Genomic DNA, 18,935 nt, shown 5'->3' on the forward strand with positions numbered 1-18,935 from the left:
TGGTGCTCACAGATGTGCAGTGCTGATGATAGCAACATGGGGAGTTGATTTATTGTCGTTCCTATTTCTTAAGGAAAAAAGGGATGGGAATGAAAGAGCGTATTTCATGTTTCCTCTGAGCATCCTTGTTATGTGGAGTCTTCTCTATAGACAGGCACGGTCCTTAAACCATGAATACTCTCCTTTGGACAAGGCAGACAGACCTCGCCCGCCACCCACAAACACAAAATCTCTCTCGCTCTCACATACACTCTTTTTCTCTGTATGTCACACACTCTCACACACACTCTTCCTCTCTCACATCACACACACACTCTCTCTCCCTCATGCACTCTCTCTCTCTCACACACACACACACACACACACACACACACACACACACACACACACACACTCTGAAGCCATCATAAAGTAGCACAGTGTGGGGTAGGGAAAGTGTCCTTGGTAAAGGCTGGAAACCACAGTCTTCCAGAGGTTGGGCCTGAGTTTTCTCATGTGTAAAATGAAGGTCCTTGTCTCTAGGCTAATTCTCAGCAGAACAAGAAATAGATTATGGTTTTCCTGCTGGGAATTGTATGCAACCCATTATCTATCTTGTCTTTGCAGTCCATCATCATTCACTTATTTGAGAAATATTTATTGTGAGCCTTGCGTGTACCCACCACCTTTCTAGGTTTTTGAAATATGAAAGAGAGCAGAGCAGACAAAGATCCTTGCTCTCATGGAACTTGAATCTAGTGAGGGGAGAGAGATAATAAGCAGTGACATAGTAAGTCGTGGTGTGTCAGAACTGGTACATGCTGCAGGAAAAAGATCAAATTGGAGCAGGGCAAGGGAATTCTGGAGGGTGGGGTCGAAGATGCAGTTTTAAGTAGGATGATCAGTGTAGGCCTCAACCAGAAGGTGAAATTTGAACAAACACTTGATAAAGGTGATAGAGTCAGCCAAGCAGACCTTTGGTGAAGAGTGTTCCAGGCAGAGGAGATAGCTGTTGGGCAGGGGCTCCCTGGGCATGCTCGAGGAAGAGCAGGGAAGTGTTGGGGGGGCAAGTAGAGGGAGCTGAGTGGAGAGTTGTTGAGGTGAGGTCAGATGCTAAGCTGCATGGGGAGGGACTGGCAGCTCAGGGGAGGCTTCATAGACCCTTGTGCAGACACTGGCTTTGGCTCACTCTGGTATGTGAAAGACACTGCAGAATTTTGAGGAGGGCAGTAAATACAATCTGACTTTCATTCTAAAAGGATTTCTGGCTATTGTGTTGAGACCCTCTGTAGGGAGGCAAGGGAAGAGGCAGGGTGACCTGGTAGGTTGCAGTTCTTACTAGTAATCTAAGGGGTTAGTATGTTCAGGCTGCTATAGCAAAATACTGAAAACTGGGTAACTTTAAAACAACAGAAATGGTTTTCTCATAGTTCTGGAGGTCTAGGTGCCAGCATGATCAGTTTCTGGCAAAGCCCCTCTTCTAGGTTGCAGACTGCCAACTTTTCACTGTGTCCTTGCATGGAAGAAGTTCCCCTGGGCCTGTTTTATATAGGCAGTACTCCCATTCATGAAGGCTCTGCCCTCAGGACCTAGTCACCTCCTCCTAAACCCCTCCTCCTAATACCATCCCCTTGGGGGTTAGGATTTTCACTTTTGAATTTGGGGAGGACATAAGCATTCAGACCGTGGCACAGGCACGTAACAGATGATGGTGCTGGAGCAGGGTGGTAGCAGTGAAAGTGATTATAAGTAGTTGGATTCTGGGTATATTTTGAATTAAGTGGAGCAAACAATTTCCTAAAGACTGGATGTGGAGCATGAAAGAAAGACACGTTAAAGATTATTCTACACATTTCGTCATGATCAACTGGAAAGGTGAAGTTGCAATCTATTCGGATGCAGAAGGGTGTGAGAGGAAGAGACTTAGCAAGGAAGGTCAAGATTTCAGTTTTGGCCTTTTTGAATTTGAGATGCTAATTAGCCAAGTAGAGGAATTGAGTGGGCTATTGGATTTACTCATTTAGAGTAAATGAGAGGGGTCCAAACTGAAAACACAAATGAAAGAGGAGTGGGTGACAATGATATTTAAGCCAGGAAACTAGATGAGATCACTGAGAACATGAGTTTAGCTAGAGAATAGATGAAAATCAAGGACTATTGGCTGGACCACCATTCTTCCCTTAGGAGACTGGGGAGAAGAAGGACCAGCCAAAGATACAGAAAAGGAAAGGCTGAGACAGGAGGAGGAAAACCAGGGCAGGAAGCTGAGTGAAGAAAGACTTTGAAGGGTAACAGATTTTCTTACCAAAAAGTAAAGTACAGTACGTTTGATATGCTCTAGTGGATAGAGCATATTTTCTAGAAGAAAATAAAAAGAAGTACATAATTAACATGGGTTTCAATGTTTCTGTTGACTTCCAACATTTTCTGGAATTTCTAAGAAAGTTTTAATTTTCCCGTCGATGACAGTTTGCTAGGGCAAAGACTTTGTTTCTATCTTCCTTAAGTACTGCCTGGAATAGCATCCCAAGGTTGCTATGACAAGGTCCACAAACAGGCTGTCTTGAAATGAAAGAAGTTTATTCTCTCATAGTCTAGAGGCTAGAAATCTGAAATCAAAGTGTGGGCAGGGCCCTTCTCCCTTGGAAGGCTCTGCCAAAGACCTGGGTAGCCTGGAGAGAATCTCAGGGGTGTCCTGACATGTAAAGGAGGCATTTATCTGGAAATTAATTTGTTTTTCAGCAGTATCTTAACTAAGTCACGCCATAGACTATTTCTAGTTGTTCACTGAAATGCTGTGAATTATTCTGTGACTTTTAAGACACCTCTACAACCGTTTATGTGTTAGAATCTGTCTCATAGGGGACAGATGATGGATTACAATTAGTTTTTTTCTGTTACATTTTCTTGGTAATAAAAAAATATACTCCCCAAACTTCAAGGATTTTAAACCATTAAGATTAATTAATCCTCATGAAAATGTATTAAAAGTGTGGCCAAGACATGACTAGAAATCGTCATAAAAACAAGATTTTGCATTGTCATCTCAGAGAAAAATGTTAGAATTTGTTCTATTAATAAGTGGATCCTCCTATTTTTGTCCTTCAGGCAAAAACTAAGAAGCTTTGAAATCACCGTTCTCAATCTGAGAATGGAAGAGAGCTTTTGCCTTGAGGGAATGTAAGCCAGCTTTAAAATGGAAATGAAATGATTATTTGTTTTCTTTAGTTGGGTCTTTTAAGTGATTATTTTCCTCTTGACTTGAGGAACATGGTTTGGGGAAAAGCTGTAGAAATATGGCCAAGGGTGAGTCAGTTCTGCCTTTTACATGTTTTCTGGTCAGTGGGATGTCAGTGAGTGGTCTGGAGTCAGAGTTAAAGATGAAGAGAAGAGAGGAACAGGACCATGGAATATTGGGTCTGGAAGGGACCTGAGTGATCATTCAGTTGTCTAAAGCTCTCCTTTCTCTTCCTTTTGCTCCCTTTATCCTAGTGTGCTGAAGATACAGCATTTCTCATCAACGTGACTGTAGTGATATAAAGTGGATCTCTTGGTATGAAAAAGTGTATATGACTGTGACATGATGGGAAAGGCCCTACTCTGGGAGGTTAAGGGGGCTGGTTTCTAGTCCTAGCTCAGCTGTTAACTTCCTACTAGTGTGACGCTGAATGTATATTAGGTCTTTGTTTTCATGTCTGTGTTAGTCTGTTTTCACACTGCTGTGAAAAAAAAGAACTACCTGATACATGGTCATTTATGAAGAAAAGAGATTTAATTGACTCACAGTTCCATATGGCTGGGGAGACCTCAGGAAACTTACAATCATGGCAGAAGGCAAAGGGGAAACAAGGTCCATCTTACATGGTGGCAGGAGAGAGAGAAAAGGGGAAGAAACATGCACTTATCAAACAACCAGATCTCATGAGAATTCTATCATGAGAACAGCGAGTGGGGGATTGGGGCAGGGAGTCCGTCCCCATGATTCAATCACCTTCCACCAAGCAACTCTCCCAACACGTGGGGATTACCATTCAAGATTAGATTTGGGTGAGGACACAGAGTCAAACCATATTAATATCTCTAAGATGATGGTCTCTAAGGATTTTTCTTTAGCTGTAAGAAAAGAAAAAGAAGATTTTTCTTTAGCTATACTTTTCCCTTTTAGTGCCTACATAGGGGCCAGGACAGCTGTGTATACTTCCTGGGATGTGTACTGCACAATTCCAGGTGTGCATGTCACATGATTACCCAGATTTGAATGGTTCCACCTGGCTGATGGGCAACACAGCATTCCTGAGAAGGAGCAGTTCTTAAATTTGTTTCAAGGCTAGGATTCTCTCATCTCTGCCCTGCCTTATTAGAATCTATACTCACCTTTCTAGTTCTGATTCTTGCTTAAAGCATACACCTTTGCATCCTGGATCATATATCCATAGTAAAGAATAATCAAAACAGAGTATAGTCCACTTTATAATCAGATCTTATTCCAATGTCTTCTTTGCTCTGTGCTACACTACCTCCCTTGGGCATCTGCTGTCTGATCTGTATAGACTAGTTTAGCCACTCAGATAGCCTCTCTGGAATCAACTTTGCTGCCCACCTGACCTTTTGAAACCTGTGTCTCTGGGCCATGCACACCACGTGCTCAGCCTGTAGTCGTCTTTAACCACACTTCTGCCTTCAGGTCCTGTTTTGCCCCAACTGACTTGTCCATTATGTCGCCCAAACTCTTGGGAGACACTAAGGTGCAAGAATCTCATATTGTTGATGCAAGAAGGGAGCTTAGAACTTCCCCAGTCCAGTGTTTTCCAAACTGGGTCTATTCCACAGGTTGCTTATTACAGATGGTTTGCAAAGTAAATACATACATACATACATACATATATACATACATACAAACAAAATATTTGTGCTTAAACAAGGTCTGAAAACAATTGGGCTAAACCACATTTAATGGACTTAGAGTAAAAGTAAAAAGTAAAATAAACTTTTAAGTTCAGGGGAATATGTGCAGGTTTGTTAGATAGGTAAACTTGTGTCATGAAGGTTTGGTGTACAGATTATTTTATCACCCGGGTATTAAGCCTAGTACCCATTAATCATTTTTCCTGATCGTCTCCCTCCTTCCAACCTCCATCCTCCTTTAGAGATCCCAGTGCGTGTTGTTCCCCTCTATGGGTCCATGTGTTCTCATAATTTAGCTCCCACTTATAAGTGAGAAAATGCAGTATTTGGTTTTCTGCTCCTGCATTAGTTTGCTGAGTGTAATAGCCTTCAGCTCCATCCATGTTCCTGCAAAGGACATGATCTCATTCTTTTTTATGGCTAGTTAGTATTCCATGGTGTACATGTACCACATTTTCTTTATCCAGTGTGTCATTGATAGACACTTAGGTTGATTCCATGTCTTTGCTACTGTGAATAGTGCTACAGTGAACATACATGTGTGTGTCTTTATAATAGAATGATTTTTATCCCTTTTGGTGTATACCCAGTGATGGGATTGCTGGTCAAGTGATACTTCTGTTTTTGGGTCTTTGAAGAATTTTCACACCGTCTTCCACAGTGGTTGAACTAATTAACACTTCTACCAACAGTATATAAACATTCTTTTCTCTATGCAACCTCACCAGCATCTGTTATTTTTGACTTTTTAATAATAGCCTCAATGGACTTTAATAGAATACATACATTGTGAGTCTCCAAGAATGGCATAGAGTACATAGTACTTTCCTGACTTGATAATCTTCAGATGTTCCAGAATAATGTTCTCTGAAGGACCAGTTCAACAGATCTCTTTATGATAGGGAAGGCCCTGGAAGACAAAGTCTAAAGACACAGAGTTAGTGACAGAGCAAGAACTAGAGCCCGGGTCCGATATGTCTAGAATTCATTGGGAACTAGTGTATTTCCTGTCTGCATCTGAAGATAGCAATCTTCATAGAGAACTTTCCTTGAAAAAATGACTTTTGAATGTATTTCATGTGTGAACTTAATGTTCTAATTCCTGCTTAGATCTTTGACATCTAGCTTAAGGTTCTGCAACTTAGTATTTGAATGTTCCTGTCTTGTGCACAAAAATGCAGTCTCTTCTTTTACAAACGATTTAAATGGAAAGTTTTAATTTTATGCTAATTATTTGTGTATATTCATCTACTAATACTTGTCTGTTTCTAGGAAAATAGGAAGCTCTTCAAAGCCGATCCCTCTCTGGATAACTGGAAAATTTATGTAGAATTCATTGATGACATTGTGGTGGAAGGCTTTTTTCAGGCTATAATGCACGACTTAGACTTCTTTCTGAAGAATACAGAGAAACAGTTGAAACCAGCACCATTTTTTCAAGCACAAATGATCTTGTTGCCTCCTGAGATTGTGTTTAAACCTTCTCTAGACAGAGAGGCTGGGGATGGCTTCTATGATCTGGTAGAAGAAATGTTATGCAATAGTTTTAGAATATCTGCCCAGATGAACCGAATAGCAACACACCTGGAAATTAAAAATTATCAGGTATTTTCTTAGTTAATGGGTATTTAGCTTTTATATTAATGATTCAAAAACAAATTGTGGCTGGGTGTGGTAGCTCATGCCTGGAATCCTAGAACTTTGTGAGGCTGAGGCAAGAGGATTGCTTGAGCCCAAGAGGTCAAGACCAGCCTAAGCAGCATAGGAAGACCGTCTCTACAAAACATGAAAAAATTACCTGGGTATGGTGGCATGCACTTGTAGTCCAAGTTACTCAGGAAGCTCAGGCAGGAGGATTTCTTGAGCCCAGGAGTTAGAGGCTGCAGTGAGCTGTGATAAAGCCAGTGCCCTGTAGCTTGAGCGACAAGGCGAAACCCTGTCTGAAAAAAAAAAAAAAACACCAGAAAACAAAACCCAGAACAAATTAGAATAATGGTAAGCACAGGGAAAAAAGAAGTTGGAAAAAGCAACATGATTTTTAATTTTTCTAACTACTTTCCCTTTGAAGAATTACCTTGGTAATGTTATGTTGTAGATAATTGATAAAGCAAGGTTGGTTTGAATAAGTGCTGTGTTTTCCTCTCATTTAGAATGATATGGATAACATGTTAGGCCTGGCAGAGGTCAGGCAAGAGATCATGAACAGAGTGTCGAATGTCGTCAACAAAGTCTTAGATTTCAGAAACACCCTGGAGACCCATGCTTACCTCTGGGTGGATGATCGAGCTGAGTTTATGAAGCATTTTCTCTTGTATGGCCACGCTGTATCTTCTGATGAAATGGATGCTCGTGCAAATGAAGACATTCCCAAACAACCACCAACTCTTGAACAATTCAAAGAACAGGCAAGGAAAACTCTTAGCATTTAATGCAGTGAACTGGCTTTTCATTGAGTTGTTCTAGTTAATTTTTTTCTAACTACAGATCGACATTTATGAAGCTTTGTACGCTCAGATGAGCAAATTTGATGACTTCAGAGTGTTTGATAGTTGGTTCAAGGTGGACATGAAGCCTTTCAAAGTGAGCTTGTTAACCATAATTAAGAAATGGAGCTGGATGTTTCAGGAGCATCTTTTGAGATTTGTCATTGACAGGTAGCCTTTGTACTTTGGTATTTGGAATTATAACTTTCTAAACTGCTTTCTAAAACTGAGATGGTACTTTTAAGAGTGTTAATGTTGCCAATTTCATGATAGAGATAAATAACGTTTAATCGGGTACATAATGAAAATAAGATTCAATCAGAAGTCTTATACTAAATGTTTTAATAAACTTATTTTTTTGTGTATGTACATATATATTTAATAGTCTGAATGAGCTACAAGAATTTATAAAGGAGACAGATGCAGGACTTCAAAGAGAATTAAATGAAGGTGATCATGATGGTTTAGTTGACATCATGGGGAATCTTCTGGCTGTAAGAAGCCGACAGAGAGCTACTGATGAACTCTTTGAACCTCTAAAAGAAACCATCACCCTCTTGGAAAGCTATGGCCAGAAGATGCCTGAGCAAGTCTATATTCAGCTAGAGGTAAGTGCAGAGGTGAAATAATCGTAATTACCATAAATTGAGCATCTCTTTTATTAAAGTACTTTACATGTACTCCCTTATGATGTCCTTACAACAATCTATACTGTACACATTTGATGTTTTCAGTGTACAAATTAGGAATCTGATACTTAAGGAGATTTAATAACTTTCTCAAGGTCACACAAATAGTAAAGCCAGCCAACACTCTTAAGTGTGTTTTTTTTGTTTGTTTGTTTTTTGTTTTTTGAGACGGAATCTGGCTCTGTCGCCCGGGCTGGAGTGCAGTGGCCGGATCTCAGCTCACTGCAAGCTCCGCCCCCCGGGTTTACGCCATTCTCCTGCCTCAGCCTCCCGAGTAGCTGGGACTACAGGCGCCCGCCGCCTCGCCCGGCTAGTTTTTTTGTATTTTTTTAGTAGAGACGGGGTTTCACCGTGTTCGCCAGGATGGTCTCGATCTCCTGACCTCGTGATCCGCCCATCTCGGCCTCCCAAAGTGCTGGGATTACAGGCTTGAGCCACCGCACCCGGCCTAAGTGTGTTTTATGACAAAATACTCTTAACCACTGTGCTCCACTGCCTTCTTATTAGAAAGAATGTAGATTGTAAAGAACCTATGAGTTGCTTTTTTGAGTTCAGTTTTACCATCATTTTCGCATATGAAATATATCCATACTTTTTTTTTCGTTCAAAAAAACTACCTATCAGTCAAGAAGTGTCCTAGTCTTGCAAACATATCATGGACACATTAATAAAGAATAAATAGGCAAGGTGTGGTGGCTCACACCTGTAATCCCAGCACTGTGAGAGGCTGAGGCAGGCAGATCACCTGAGGTCCAGAGTTCAAGATCAGCCTCGCCAACATGGTGAAACCCCATCTCTACTAAAAATACAAAAATTAGCTGGGCATGGTGACACGCACCTGTAGTCCAGCTACTCAGGAGGCTGAGGCAGGAGAATCATTTGAACTCGGGAGTTGAAGGTTGCAGGGAGCTAAGATCACACCACTGCACTCTAGCATGGGGACAGAATGAGACTGTGTCTCACAGTAATAGTAATAAGTAAATGAAACTCAATTTGGATGGGGAAATCACTGTGTTTTCTGAACAGATTTCTATGCCATCCACCTGTTTCCATGCTGTGGAAAGATTTGGGGGCTTTTTAGCAACAAAGTTTCTTTAATTATAACTGAAACCATGAACCACAGTCTCACAATTGAGGTTCTTTTTGTATGCCAATATTGATATTTTATAGATTGTGTGTGTGTGTGTGTACACACATGGGTACTTGAATTTTGCAAGTGTGATCAGTGGACACATTAACCAAAAAGCTTTCACTGGATTCTAGTTGATCTAGTTTAGTAGTCAGAGCACAGAACTCAAATTTAGATTTGTTTTGAAGTACTGTATGAGTTCATCTTTTCTGCTTGCCTTGGCAAGTTTGTTAATGTCTGAGACCACACTTCCTTTTGGTAAAATATGCCTCATGATCGCTCATTTAAACAATTTCTCTATACTCGCTCCCATCAATTTCTGTTTTTTTCTTTTTTTATTGAGGTGAAATTTACTATTCAGATAACATATAAAAGTAACCATTATAAAATGTACAATTTAGTACAATATTGTGTAACTACCACCTCTATCTAGTTCCAGAAATTTTCATCACTCCCAGAAAGAAATCCCATACCACTTCTCTGTCTCTCCCCATTATCCTCCTCCATGCCCTGCCAAGCCCTGCCAAGTCCTACCCACCAACCCTTGGCAATTGCCAATCTATTTCTGCCTTTATGGGTTCATTTACTCTAGATGTTTCCTATAGATGGAATCATACAATATGTGACCTATTTTGTTAGGCTTCTTTCACTTGGTATAATGTTTTCCAGGTTCATTCACATTGTAGCATGTATCGGTACTTCATTTCTTTTTATGGCTGAATAACATTCCATTGTATGTCCATACCACCATTGGCTTATCCACTCATCTGTCAATGGACATTTGGGTTGTTTCCATCTTTGGGCTATTGTCAATAGTGCTGCTGTGAACATTGGTGTGTATTTATTTGAGTATCTGTTTTCAATTCTTTTCAGTACACTTAGGAGTGGAATTGCTGGGTAATCTGGTAATTCTATATTTAACTTTTTGAGCCATTGCCAAGCTATTTTTCACAGTGGCTGTTTTGTTTTATATTCTGTCATTTTGCTTTGTGAGGATTAAATGCAGCAGGGTATTTACAAGTGTTCTCTTGACTATAAAGACTATGAGAATTACTGTATGTGAATTGTTAAATTCTATTTAAGTATGAAACTGCCCTTATAGCTTGCAAGCCAGTTAGACATGGAGCAAGATGACAAGTTCTAGACAGATAGATACATAACAAGACCAAGAGATAAAACAGTCACAATAGAAGCAACTATAAATATTTCTTGTTTCTAGGAAGACTTATATATTCCTTGAATCAGATGTTGAACCTTAAACTATATATCATAGAGGGAGTAGTCATAACATAAGTAATTGATGAGGGAAGTTTAGATATGGCCTCCAGAATTTGTATTATAAAAGTTTAGTTCACTCCTTCAGGTGATGGTAGTATTTGAAAGTATTAGGCTTTTCAACATTTCAGAAGCAGGGTACAATTTTAGCTGTGTGTCAGTAATTTAGACTTGTCAGGAGGAAAAATAAGATTCATGGGTGGTATGTGGTGTATTTGGAGGGTGACGGGGCCCAATTTTATTTTAATTTAAGCAACTTCAAGTGATAGTTACTTTCAGTTTCTCCTTTATTATTATGAGAAGTCATAACATTTTCCAAATAGTTGTCTATGCTTAGTTCTGTGTGAAAACACCCTAAAGTCTGGCTGTGCCTATTAAGAGTTGAAGTATTACTTCCTTAAAGTCATGGGGACTCACCACCAGCAAGATGATCTTTCTCTTGGTGGAGCATCTCTTCAGTCTTTTGCCTCTTTTCATTGCTGTTACACCCGCTTTAAATTTAATTTAAGCTCTTGTTACTTCTCACCTCCCAGCAATAGCTCCTTAATGCATCCCATTCTTCCTCACACCTCACCCACAATATACTCTGAAACAAGATGAATTCTAATCTGCAGGACTTATCCAGTCCTTTTTCTCTTCAGAAACCTTCACTAACTGCCCCTAACTTCCCGAATGCTGTCCAGCTTCCATAAGAGCTCACACACTCACACCATCCTATATTGGTCGTCATACCTCAAGGGATCTCACCCTAATCTCTGCCTGTTGAAACCTAGTCATTTCGTTAAGCCTCAGTTTCAATGTTACCTCCTCCTTGAGTGGATCATCTGACTTCAAGAGGCTTTGGAGATCATCTGATCTTTTGGGTTTCAAGAAAATTTATTTTTATCAAGTAAAACTTGTTTGGGATCCCCAAATATAAAGCAGATTTGCTGTGTTTGAAGAGGGATAAGGGGGCATGAGCTCATGGATGTAACTTCTTCCTGGCTCCCCAGCCATGGCCTCTGAGGGACTCCATGGAATACTTAGGTTCCATGGAATGGAATTGGAAATGCAAAGTGAGACTCTGTACAGAGGGAGAATGCAGAGTTTTGATGAGAAGCCACAAGAGGGAAGGACAAGGGGGTTTAGTGCCCAGGTCCCTTGTTTCCTGAGCTAGTTTGGTATTCCTGTCATGTCACCATATTGTCTCCCAGCTGTTTTGATTCCATAACACATAGACATCCTGATAGTTAACACATTTTGTTGTGTAGAATAGTTACTGTGTGTGCCTCCTGCTCACTCTGACAGATTATAAAACAATTTAAATCAGAGAATGTGTTTTGCCTTTTTAGCACCCTGTTCGCCACACAAATAGTATTTAGACTTAGCACAGTGCGTTCTTCATAATTGGCAGTTACTGAATCATTCATCAAATATTTATTGAGGGTTACAAAATAGTCTTTAGAACCTTTGAGTTTTGCACTTCAGCTACACAGGTAGAGTTCCATCACTATGGGTGGTTTTGTATGACAAAACAATTTCAGTGTCCCAGGAGATGACCCAGAGGAACAGTGCTTTGTTAGCTGGGACACAAGGAATGCTTTTCAACAGTAATTATGCCCCATGCATGGCTCCTCAAAGAAAATAACTTGATTTTGTCCTATTTGCATTGTAGGCAGGGAGAGCAGAGTTGAGTTGGTACCTGAACTATTTATTGTGTCTTTTGTCCTACATAGAGTAGGAATTCACCTTTCTTCCCTTTGCCTCTTCTCCCTTCAAAAACTCCTAGTCCCCTAAAATAAACCCAACCTCAATCCTCAAACTCTCCAACAAGAAGGAGAATGTACAGAGCTTTGGGAGCTGGAGAAAAGCTGAGGATGAGATTGATTCACATTTTCATCCTTGCCCAGCATTTTCAAAGCATCTTTTTTTTTCACTTGCTAAATTACTAAATATGGCTGGCTTCCATTTCTAGTTGTTAGAGATCAACAAAGTCATTTCCAGAGCACTTTAATTTTATTCCCACAGCAGCAAAGCAATTGGGTGATTTGTGTTTATTTTAAAAAGATTTCCATGGATTCTGAGATGAAAACAGTTCTGGTACATGTTTTGGAGTTCTGAACCCAGCAGTGCCAGTGAATCAGCCTGTACTGCAGCCCTGGTTCTAAGCCTTTTCATCACTTTCATCCTTTTTTTTTTTTTTTTCTTTTCATAAACTCATTATGTAAGAATGAAGAGATGTCATGGGTTAGTGTAAAGAAATTAGAATCATTTACCTGGGCATGGTGGCTCATGCCTGTAATCCCAGCACTTTGGGAGCCAGAGGCAGGTGAATCGCTTGAATTCACTAGTTCAAGACCAGCCCAGACAACATGCTGAAACCCTGTCTCTACAAAAAATATGAAAATTATCCGGGCATGGTGGTACCTGCCTGTAGTTCCAGCTACTGGGGAGGCTGAGCTGGGAGGATTACTTGAGCCTGGGAGGCGAAGGTTTCAGTGAGCTGAGATCATGCCAGTGCACTCCAGCCTAGGGGATAGAGCCAGACCTCATCGCAAGAGGAAAAAGAAAAAAAAAGAAAGAAATTAGAGTAATTTAATCCTATAGGGTTGATTTGTTTTAGGAATTGAAGTAATTTCTCATTTGTACCTTTGCTTTTGCAGGAATTACCTGAAAGATGGGAAACTACCAAAAAGGTCGCAGCAGCTGTCAGACAGGAAGTCTCGCCTCTCCATAATGTGGAAGTCACTCTTATAAGGAAAAAATGTATTTTGTTTGACGTAAGCTAGTTACCAAGTTTTTGCTTTAAGAAAGGTTTTACAACGATAATTGAAGTATTTGTTTGAAATTCACTTTGTTTTTTTTTGTTTGTTTGTTTGTTTTTTGCACTGATCAGGGAAAGCAGGCCGAGTTCAGAGAGAGATTCAGATGCTATGCCCCTCTTGGATTTAATGCAGAAAATCCATACACAGCACTTGATAAGGTAATACAGATCTCAAATATCCTATGTGCCTTAAAATAGCTACTTTAAAAAATGTAAGTTTAGACACAAAATACTGCCACATTTTGTCTCTATTTTGCTGTAATAGGAATTGATTTATTTAAAACCCAGTTATAAGCAATTTCCCCTTAAGTAAATTGTATTGTATTTCAAATCATGCCTCCCAAAACCATCATCATCATTGTATTAGGGTTCTCTAGAGGGACAGGACTAATAGGATAGATGTATATATGAAAGGACGTTTATTAAGGAGTATTGACTCACACCATCACAAGGGGAAGTCCCACAGTAGACTATCTGCAAGCTGAGGAACAGGGAAGCCTCTCTGAGTCCCAAAATCTCAAAAGTAGGGAAGCCAACACTGCAGCCTTCAGTCTGTGGCCAAAGGCCCCAGAGTCCCTAGCAAGCCCCTGGTGTAGGTCCAAGAGACCAAAAGTTGAAGAACTTGGAGTCCAATGTTCGAGGACAGGAAGCATCTAGCATGAGAGAAAGATGGAGGCCAGAAGACTCAGCCAGTCTAGGCCTTCCACGTTCCTCTGCCTGCTTTCTCCTAGCTGTGCTGGCAGCTGATTGGATGGTACCCACCCAGATTGAGGGTGGGTCTGCCTCTCCCAGTCTACTGACTCAATTGTTAATCTCCTTTGTCAACACCTGCACAGACACACCCAGGAACAATACTTTGTATCCTTCAATCCAATCAAGTTGACACTCAGTATTAACCATCACAATCATCGTAGTAATCATACTAGAGAGAGTAACAACTACTACTATTTTTTGAGTCCTTACTATATGTCAAGAATTTTGTTAAGCATATGACTTACATTATTTCTTTTAAATTCTCACAGTCTCCTTATGATATGGCTTATATTACTTTTCCTATTTCAAATAAAAAAACAAACTTGTGGCCGGGTACAGTGGCTCACACCTGTAACCCAGGCACTTTGGGATTCGAGGCAGGCGTATCACGAGGTCAGGAGATCAAGACCATCCTGGCCAACATGGTGAAACCCTGTCTCTACTAAAATACATATTAAAAAAAAAAAAATTAGCCGGGCGTGGTGGTGGGTGCCTGTAATTCAAACTACTCAGGAGGCTGAGGCAGGAGAATCGCTTGAACCTGGGAGGTGGAGGTGCAGTGAGCCGAGATTGCGCCACTGTACTCCAGCCTGGTGACAGAGCAAGACTTCATCTCAAAAAAAAAAAAAAGGCTTGTATAATTAAGTAATTCCTTACAGATTTCTGTTAGTAAGTGACAGAACTAGGATTAACATTCTGGCTATCTAAACTTTTCTTTTTTTTTTAATCAGAAATTTTAAACACTATACCCCTTCTCTTGTGATTCTTTTACTTATAACTTTTAACCATAGTCAAGGAAGCCCATAACTTATACTTAACCCTGGACATGAAGATTGTTGAGTCATTCAATCCTAGTTTATAATGAGCAACTGTACTTTATTATAGTTGACTATAAGAATGAATATGGTGGGCAAAGAATCCAAATGATAAGTAATTCACAGAACACTTAAAAAGATGTTTTAAAATTTTGTTAGAAAAATGGTGTCTTTGTTTCTCTAGGAACTTTACCTAGCAACCAAAATAAGAAAATAATTGTGTGAAGTTTAGATTTAGGAGCTGGGCACCTTTCTGTGTTGCTCATCTAGCCTGTCATCCTGAATTCACTTCATGCTGGAGATAGTCTTAACTCCTTCGCCGGGTGCAGCTGACAGAGCCCTTACCTCTCTTTCCAAATTTTGGGTTGAATTTAGATTTAATTGCTTTAAACTTATTCAGAAAACACCATTCTATAGCATCATGTTGCCTCTTTCACTTGGCAGAAGGAAATTGGTTAACATATTCATTGAAAAGGGAGTAGGTTAGAGTATGCTAATATACTTGGTTTTATTTTTTATTTTTTTAAGATTATGTCTAAATTGCAGGTGGTCTGAACAGATTGTGGATGGGGAAACGTTTTTACTTGACTAACCAACATGCTGTATGTAAACATTTACTACAGTTATTTATTGAATTTTATCATGTTCCTGCTATACTATAACAGCATATAGTTACATATTGAAAAGTCAGAGATGCTTATGCTTGTAACTACAGGAATATTTTGAATGTAGTAGGGCTGGGTGAACTTTTTCTTAAAGTCATGTTGTTGGTGTATTTGTTCAGCAGACATATCTAATGTTAATCTAGTTAGACTCAGCGAAAGTCATATGAATTCTTGCTCTGGGCTGGTATAGTGGACCCTGGTACTGAAGGCATCTCAGTCCACAAGACAGAAACCACTGACTTTCCACAAATAAGGGGAACAGTGCAGTGAATCCCTCCCTTTAAAATGAGGCTCGGTGGTAAAGTGCTACCTTTTCTTCACAGCCAAAGATATAGTAACCATCTAATAACCAGCTAAATTAACATAACTGGATATTTCTTCCTTTCCTTTCCTTTCCTTTTCCTTTCCTTTTCTTTCTTTGACAGAGTCTTGCTCTGTTGCCCAGACTGGAGTACGGCAGCATGATCTCAGCTCACTACAACCTCTGCCTCCCAGGTTCAAGTGATTCTCCTGCCTCAACGTCCCAAGTAGCTGGGACCACAGACAGGCACGCATCACCACACCTGGATAATTTTTGTATTTTTGGTAGAGACGGGGTTTTGCCGTGTTGGCCAGACTGGTCTTGAACTCCTGACCTCCAGTGATCTGCCTGCCTCAGCCTCCCAACGTGCTGGGAATATAAGCGTGAGCCACTGTGCCTGGCCATAACTGGGTATATATTTCTAGGAATAATGGAATTAGTATACATAATAGGAAAAAAAATGATTAAAAAATAAATCAAAGGGATATTGACTTTGGAGATTATGGTAGACCAGACATTTTGAAAAGCCCTCTTTCACAAAACAGATGCTGAACACATACTCACAAATGTGTAATTTTTAATCTATTGCTGAGCTCACAAGAACATAAGACAAATCTCTAAAGGACAAGAAAAAGTAGAGGCAAATGCCGAAGCCTGTGCTGCTGTAGTGAAAATGAAAATATCAGAAGTCTAGAACTATGAGATTAAGTTTCTCATGGAGAAATAAAAGATGCTCTTAAGGGTGATACCCTCATTGGAGAGTGAGCTAGGGAAGGTCTGCAGCCTGCAAAGGAAGCCTATGAGTCTCTCTGGGTCTTCGCTAATGCTCAGAGTAGGGTGAAAAAAACAGAAAATGATGCTCTGGGAGTTTGTTAACATATTCCTGTTCTCACAAGGGTCTATGGTCCAGTTTTATACTACCCATATGATTAAGGAATTTCTAAGCCAGGAAATTGAAATGGTTACAAGTATCTTCCTAGCAACTAGTAGAAGCAAACCTAAATCATCTCTGGAAAAAAGCACTCTCATTCAGTCTCTTTAGGGGGTCCAACAGATTAAGTTCAGTCAAATATGAGTCCACAATAAAACAATAAACACACCATTACACATAAGAGTCGGTTGAAATAAACTACAGATATGGATCCATACAAAGCTTTAGATATTAGAAGGGAATAAAAGATAATATTGAAAAAAATGAGCAAGTTCTCAGTTTTGAGACTATCAACAGTGATCAGTTGAATTTGAAAAAGGGCCAGATACTTATGAAAATGAAAAATGCAGTTGTGAAAAAAAATACAACTCAGCAGATGGGTTAAAGAGCTCATTAAAATTGGAAAGAGAATTAGTGAAATACAAATTACATTGGAAGAAATCACTTAGAATGCAGGAATAGGTGTAAGGAGATGGAAAATATAAAAGAGCTTAAAGGACACACAGAAGTTAGAATGCCATCCAGCTCTTCTATTGGTACTTCCTGGAAAAGAGAATGAACAGAATATAGTCTGCAAGACAATAGCTGAGACTTTTAAAGACTAGTTGTGATGGTTAAGTTTAGGTGTCAACTTGACTAGATTAAGGGCTACCTACAGAGCTGGTAAAACATTATTTCTGGGTGTGTCTGTGAGGACACAGGAGAGACTGGTTTGTGAGTTGGTGGACTGAGTGGGGAAGATCCACCTGCAGTGCGGGTGGGCATTGTCCAATTGGCTGGGGGCCCAGATAGAAGAAAAAGGCAGAGGAGAGGCAAATTCACTGTCTCCCCTGGAAAAGGAATACTTTTCTCCTGGTCTTGGACATCAGAATTCCAGTGTCCCTGGACTTTGGACTCCTGGACTTGAACCTACAGCTCCCCACCCTCAGCATCTGGTTCTTAGGCCTTTGGCCCCAGACTGAGGATTGTACTATCAGCTTTCCTGGTTCTGAGGCCTTTGAACTTGCACTGAGCCACACTACTGGATTTCCAGCTTGCAAATGGCTTATTGTGAGACTTCTCAGCCTTCATAATCGTGTGAGCCAATACCCCTAATAAAACTTCCCTCATATATCTATTTGTTTTTCCCTGTTGGGTCTATCTTTCTGGAGAACCGTGACTAATACACTGGTCAAAATATGAATCAATAGATTCAGGAAATTCACTGACTCCCAACCAGGATAAATACAAAGACTGCATCTAGACACATCACAGTGAACTGCAGAATACCAAAAGCAAAAAGATTTTCAAAGCAACCAGATAGAAAAGACTGGTCACTTGTTAGAAATGATGATTAGGCGAAGGGCATGCTTCTCATTAGCAAAAATGAGAGCCAGAAGGTAGTGGATGATGTCTTTCAATTCTACTGGGAAAAATTATATCTCAATAACAGTGAAATGAAGATATTTCAGGTAAACAAAAATGTAACATATTTACTACCAATAAGCCATCACTAAAATAGCTCTAGTTATTTATAGTAAACCATCACTAAAAAATAGCTCTAGTTATTTATAGTGATGAATAACTAGTTTTACTCCAAACAATGCCAAATTTGGTTCTTAGAAAAGACTAACTCTGTGGACAAACCTCTGGTGAAATCATCAAGGGAAAAACAGAAAAAAAGGAAAATTAACAGTATTAGAATAAAATAGGGAATGATTGTGCAGAAACAGCAGACATTCAAAAATATAGAGCACTATTAACAAGAAGCTTAAAACCTTAAACAAAATGGATAAATTTTTAGAAAAACAGAATTTACCAAATTCTGTGCTGGAGTGAAGTAGAGCTGAGACCGGAGTTGGGCCTTCTATGGCAGAGGGTAGTCAGGGGTGAAGGCCAAATTGAGCTGATTTTCCTGCTGCTGCTAGGAGGAGGCCTGCTAGTGGAAGGAGATTTAAGTTAGAATTTAGGGCTAATATTTGTTGAAAGTCTCATGAGTTGCAATGTAGGAGAAATCATGTTATGGCTAGGATAAGACCAATGTCACCAATGCGGTTGTATAGGATTGCTTGGATGGCTGCTGTATTGGCATCCGTTCGAGCGTGTCATCAGCTGATTAGGAGAAAGGATATAATTCCTACGCCTTCTCAGCCGATGAAGAGTTGGAAAAGGTCGTTGGCGGTGACTAGAATTAGTATGGCAGTGAGGAAAATAAGGAGGTATTTGAA

The 18,935-nt window shown here is 39.9% G+C and overlaps 1 protein-coding gene across 1 annotated transcript in view; it reads left to right on the forward strand.

Moving 5' to 3' along the window:
• LOC105475674 (dynein axonemal heavy chain 11) overlaps positions 1-18,935 on the forward strand; it is a 373,683-nt gene that overhangs the window by 51,783 nt on the left and 302,965 nt on the right. Inside the window, exons 15-20 of the mRNA XM_071094928.1 lie at positions 6,157-6,489; positions 7,035-7,289; positions 7,369-7,538; positions 7,753-7,975; positions 13,103-13,219; positions 13,336-13,422. Coding sequence (XP_070951029.1) covers positions 6,157-6,489; positions 7,035-7,289; positions 7,369-7,538; positions 7,753-7,975; positions 13,103-13,219; positions 13,336-13,422 — 1,185 coding nt within the window. The remainder of the gene's footprint in view (positions 1-6,156; positions 6,490-7,034; positions 7,290-7,368; positions 7,539-7,752; positions 7,976-13,102; positions 13,220-13,335; positions 13,423-18,935) is intronic.

This window comes from Macaca nemestrina, chromosome 4 (assembly GCF_043159975.1).
Source record: "Macaca nemestrina isolate mMacNem1 chromosome 4, mMacNem.hap1, whole genome shotgun sequence".
NCBI classification, from domain to species: Eukaryota; Metazoa; Chordata; class Mammalia; order Primates; family Cercopithecidae; genus Macaca; species Macaca nemestrina.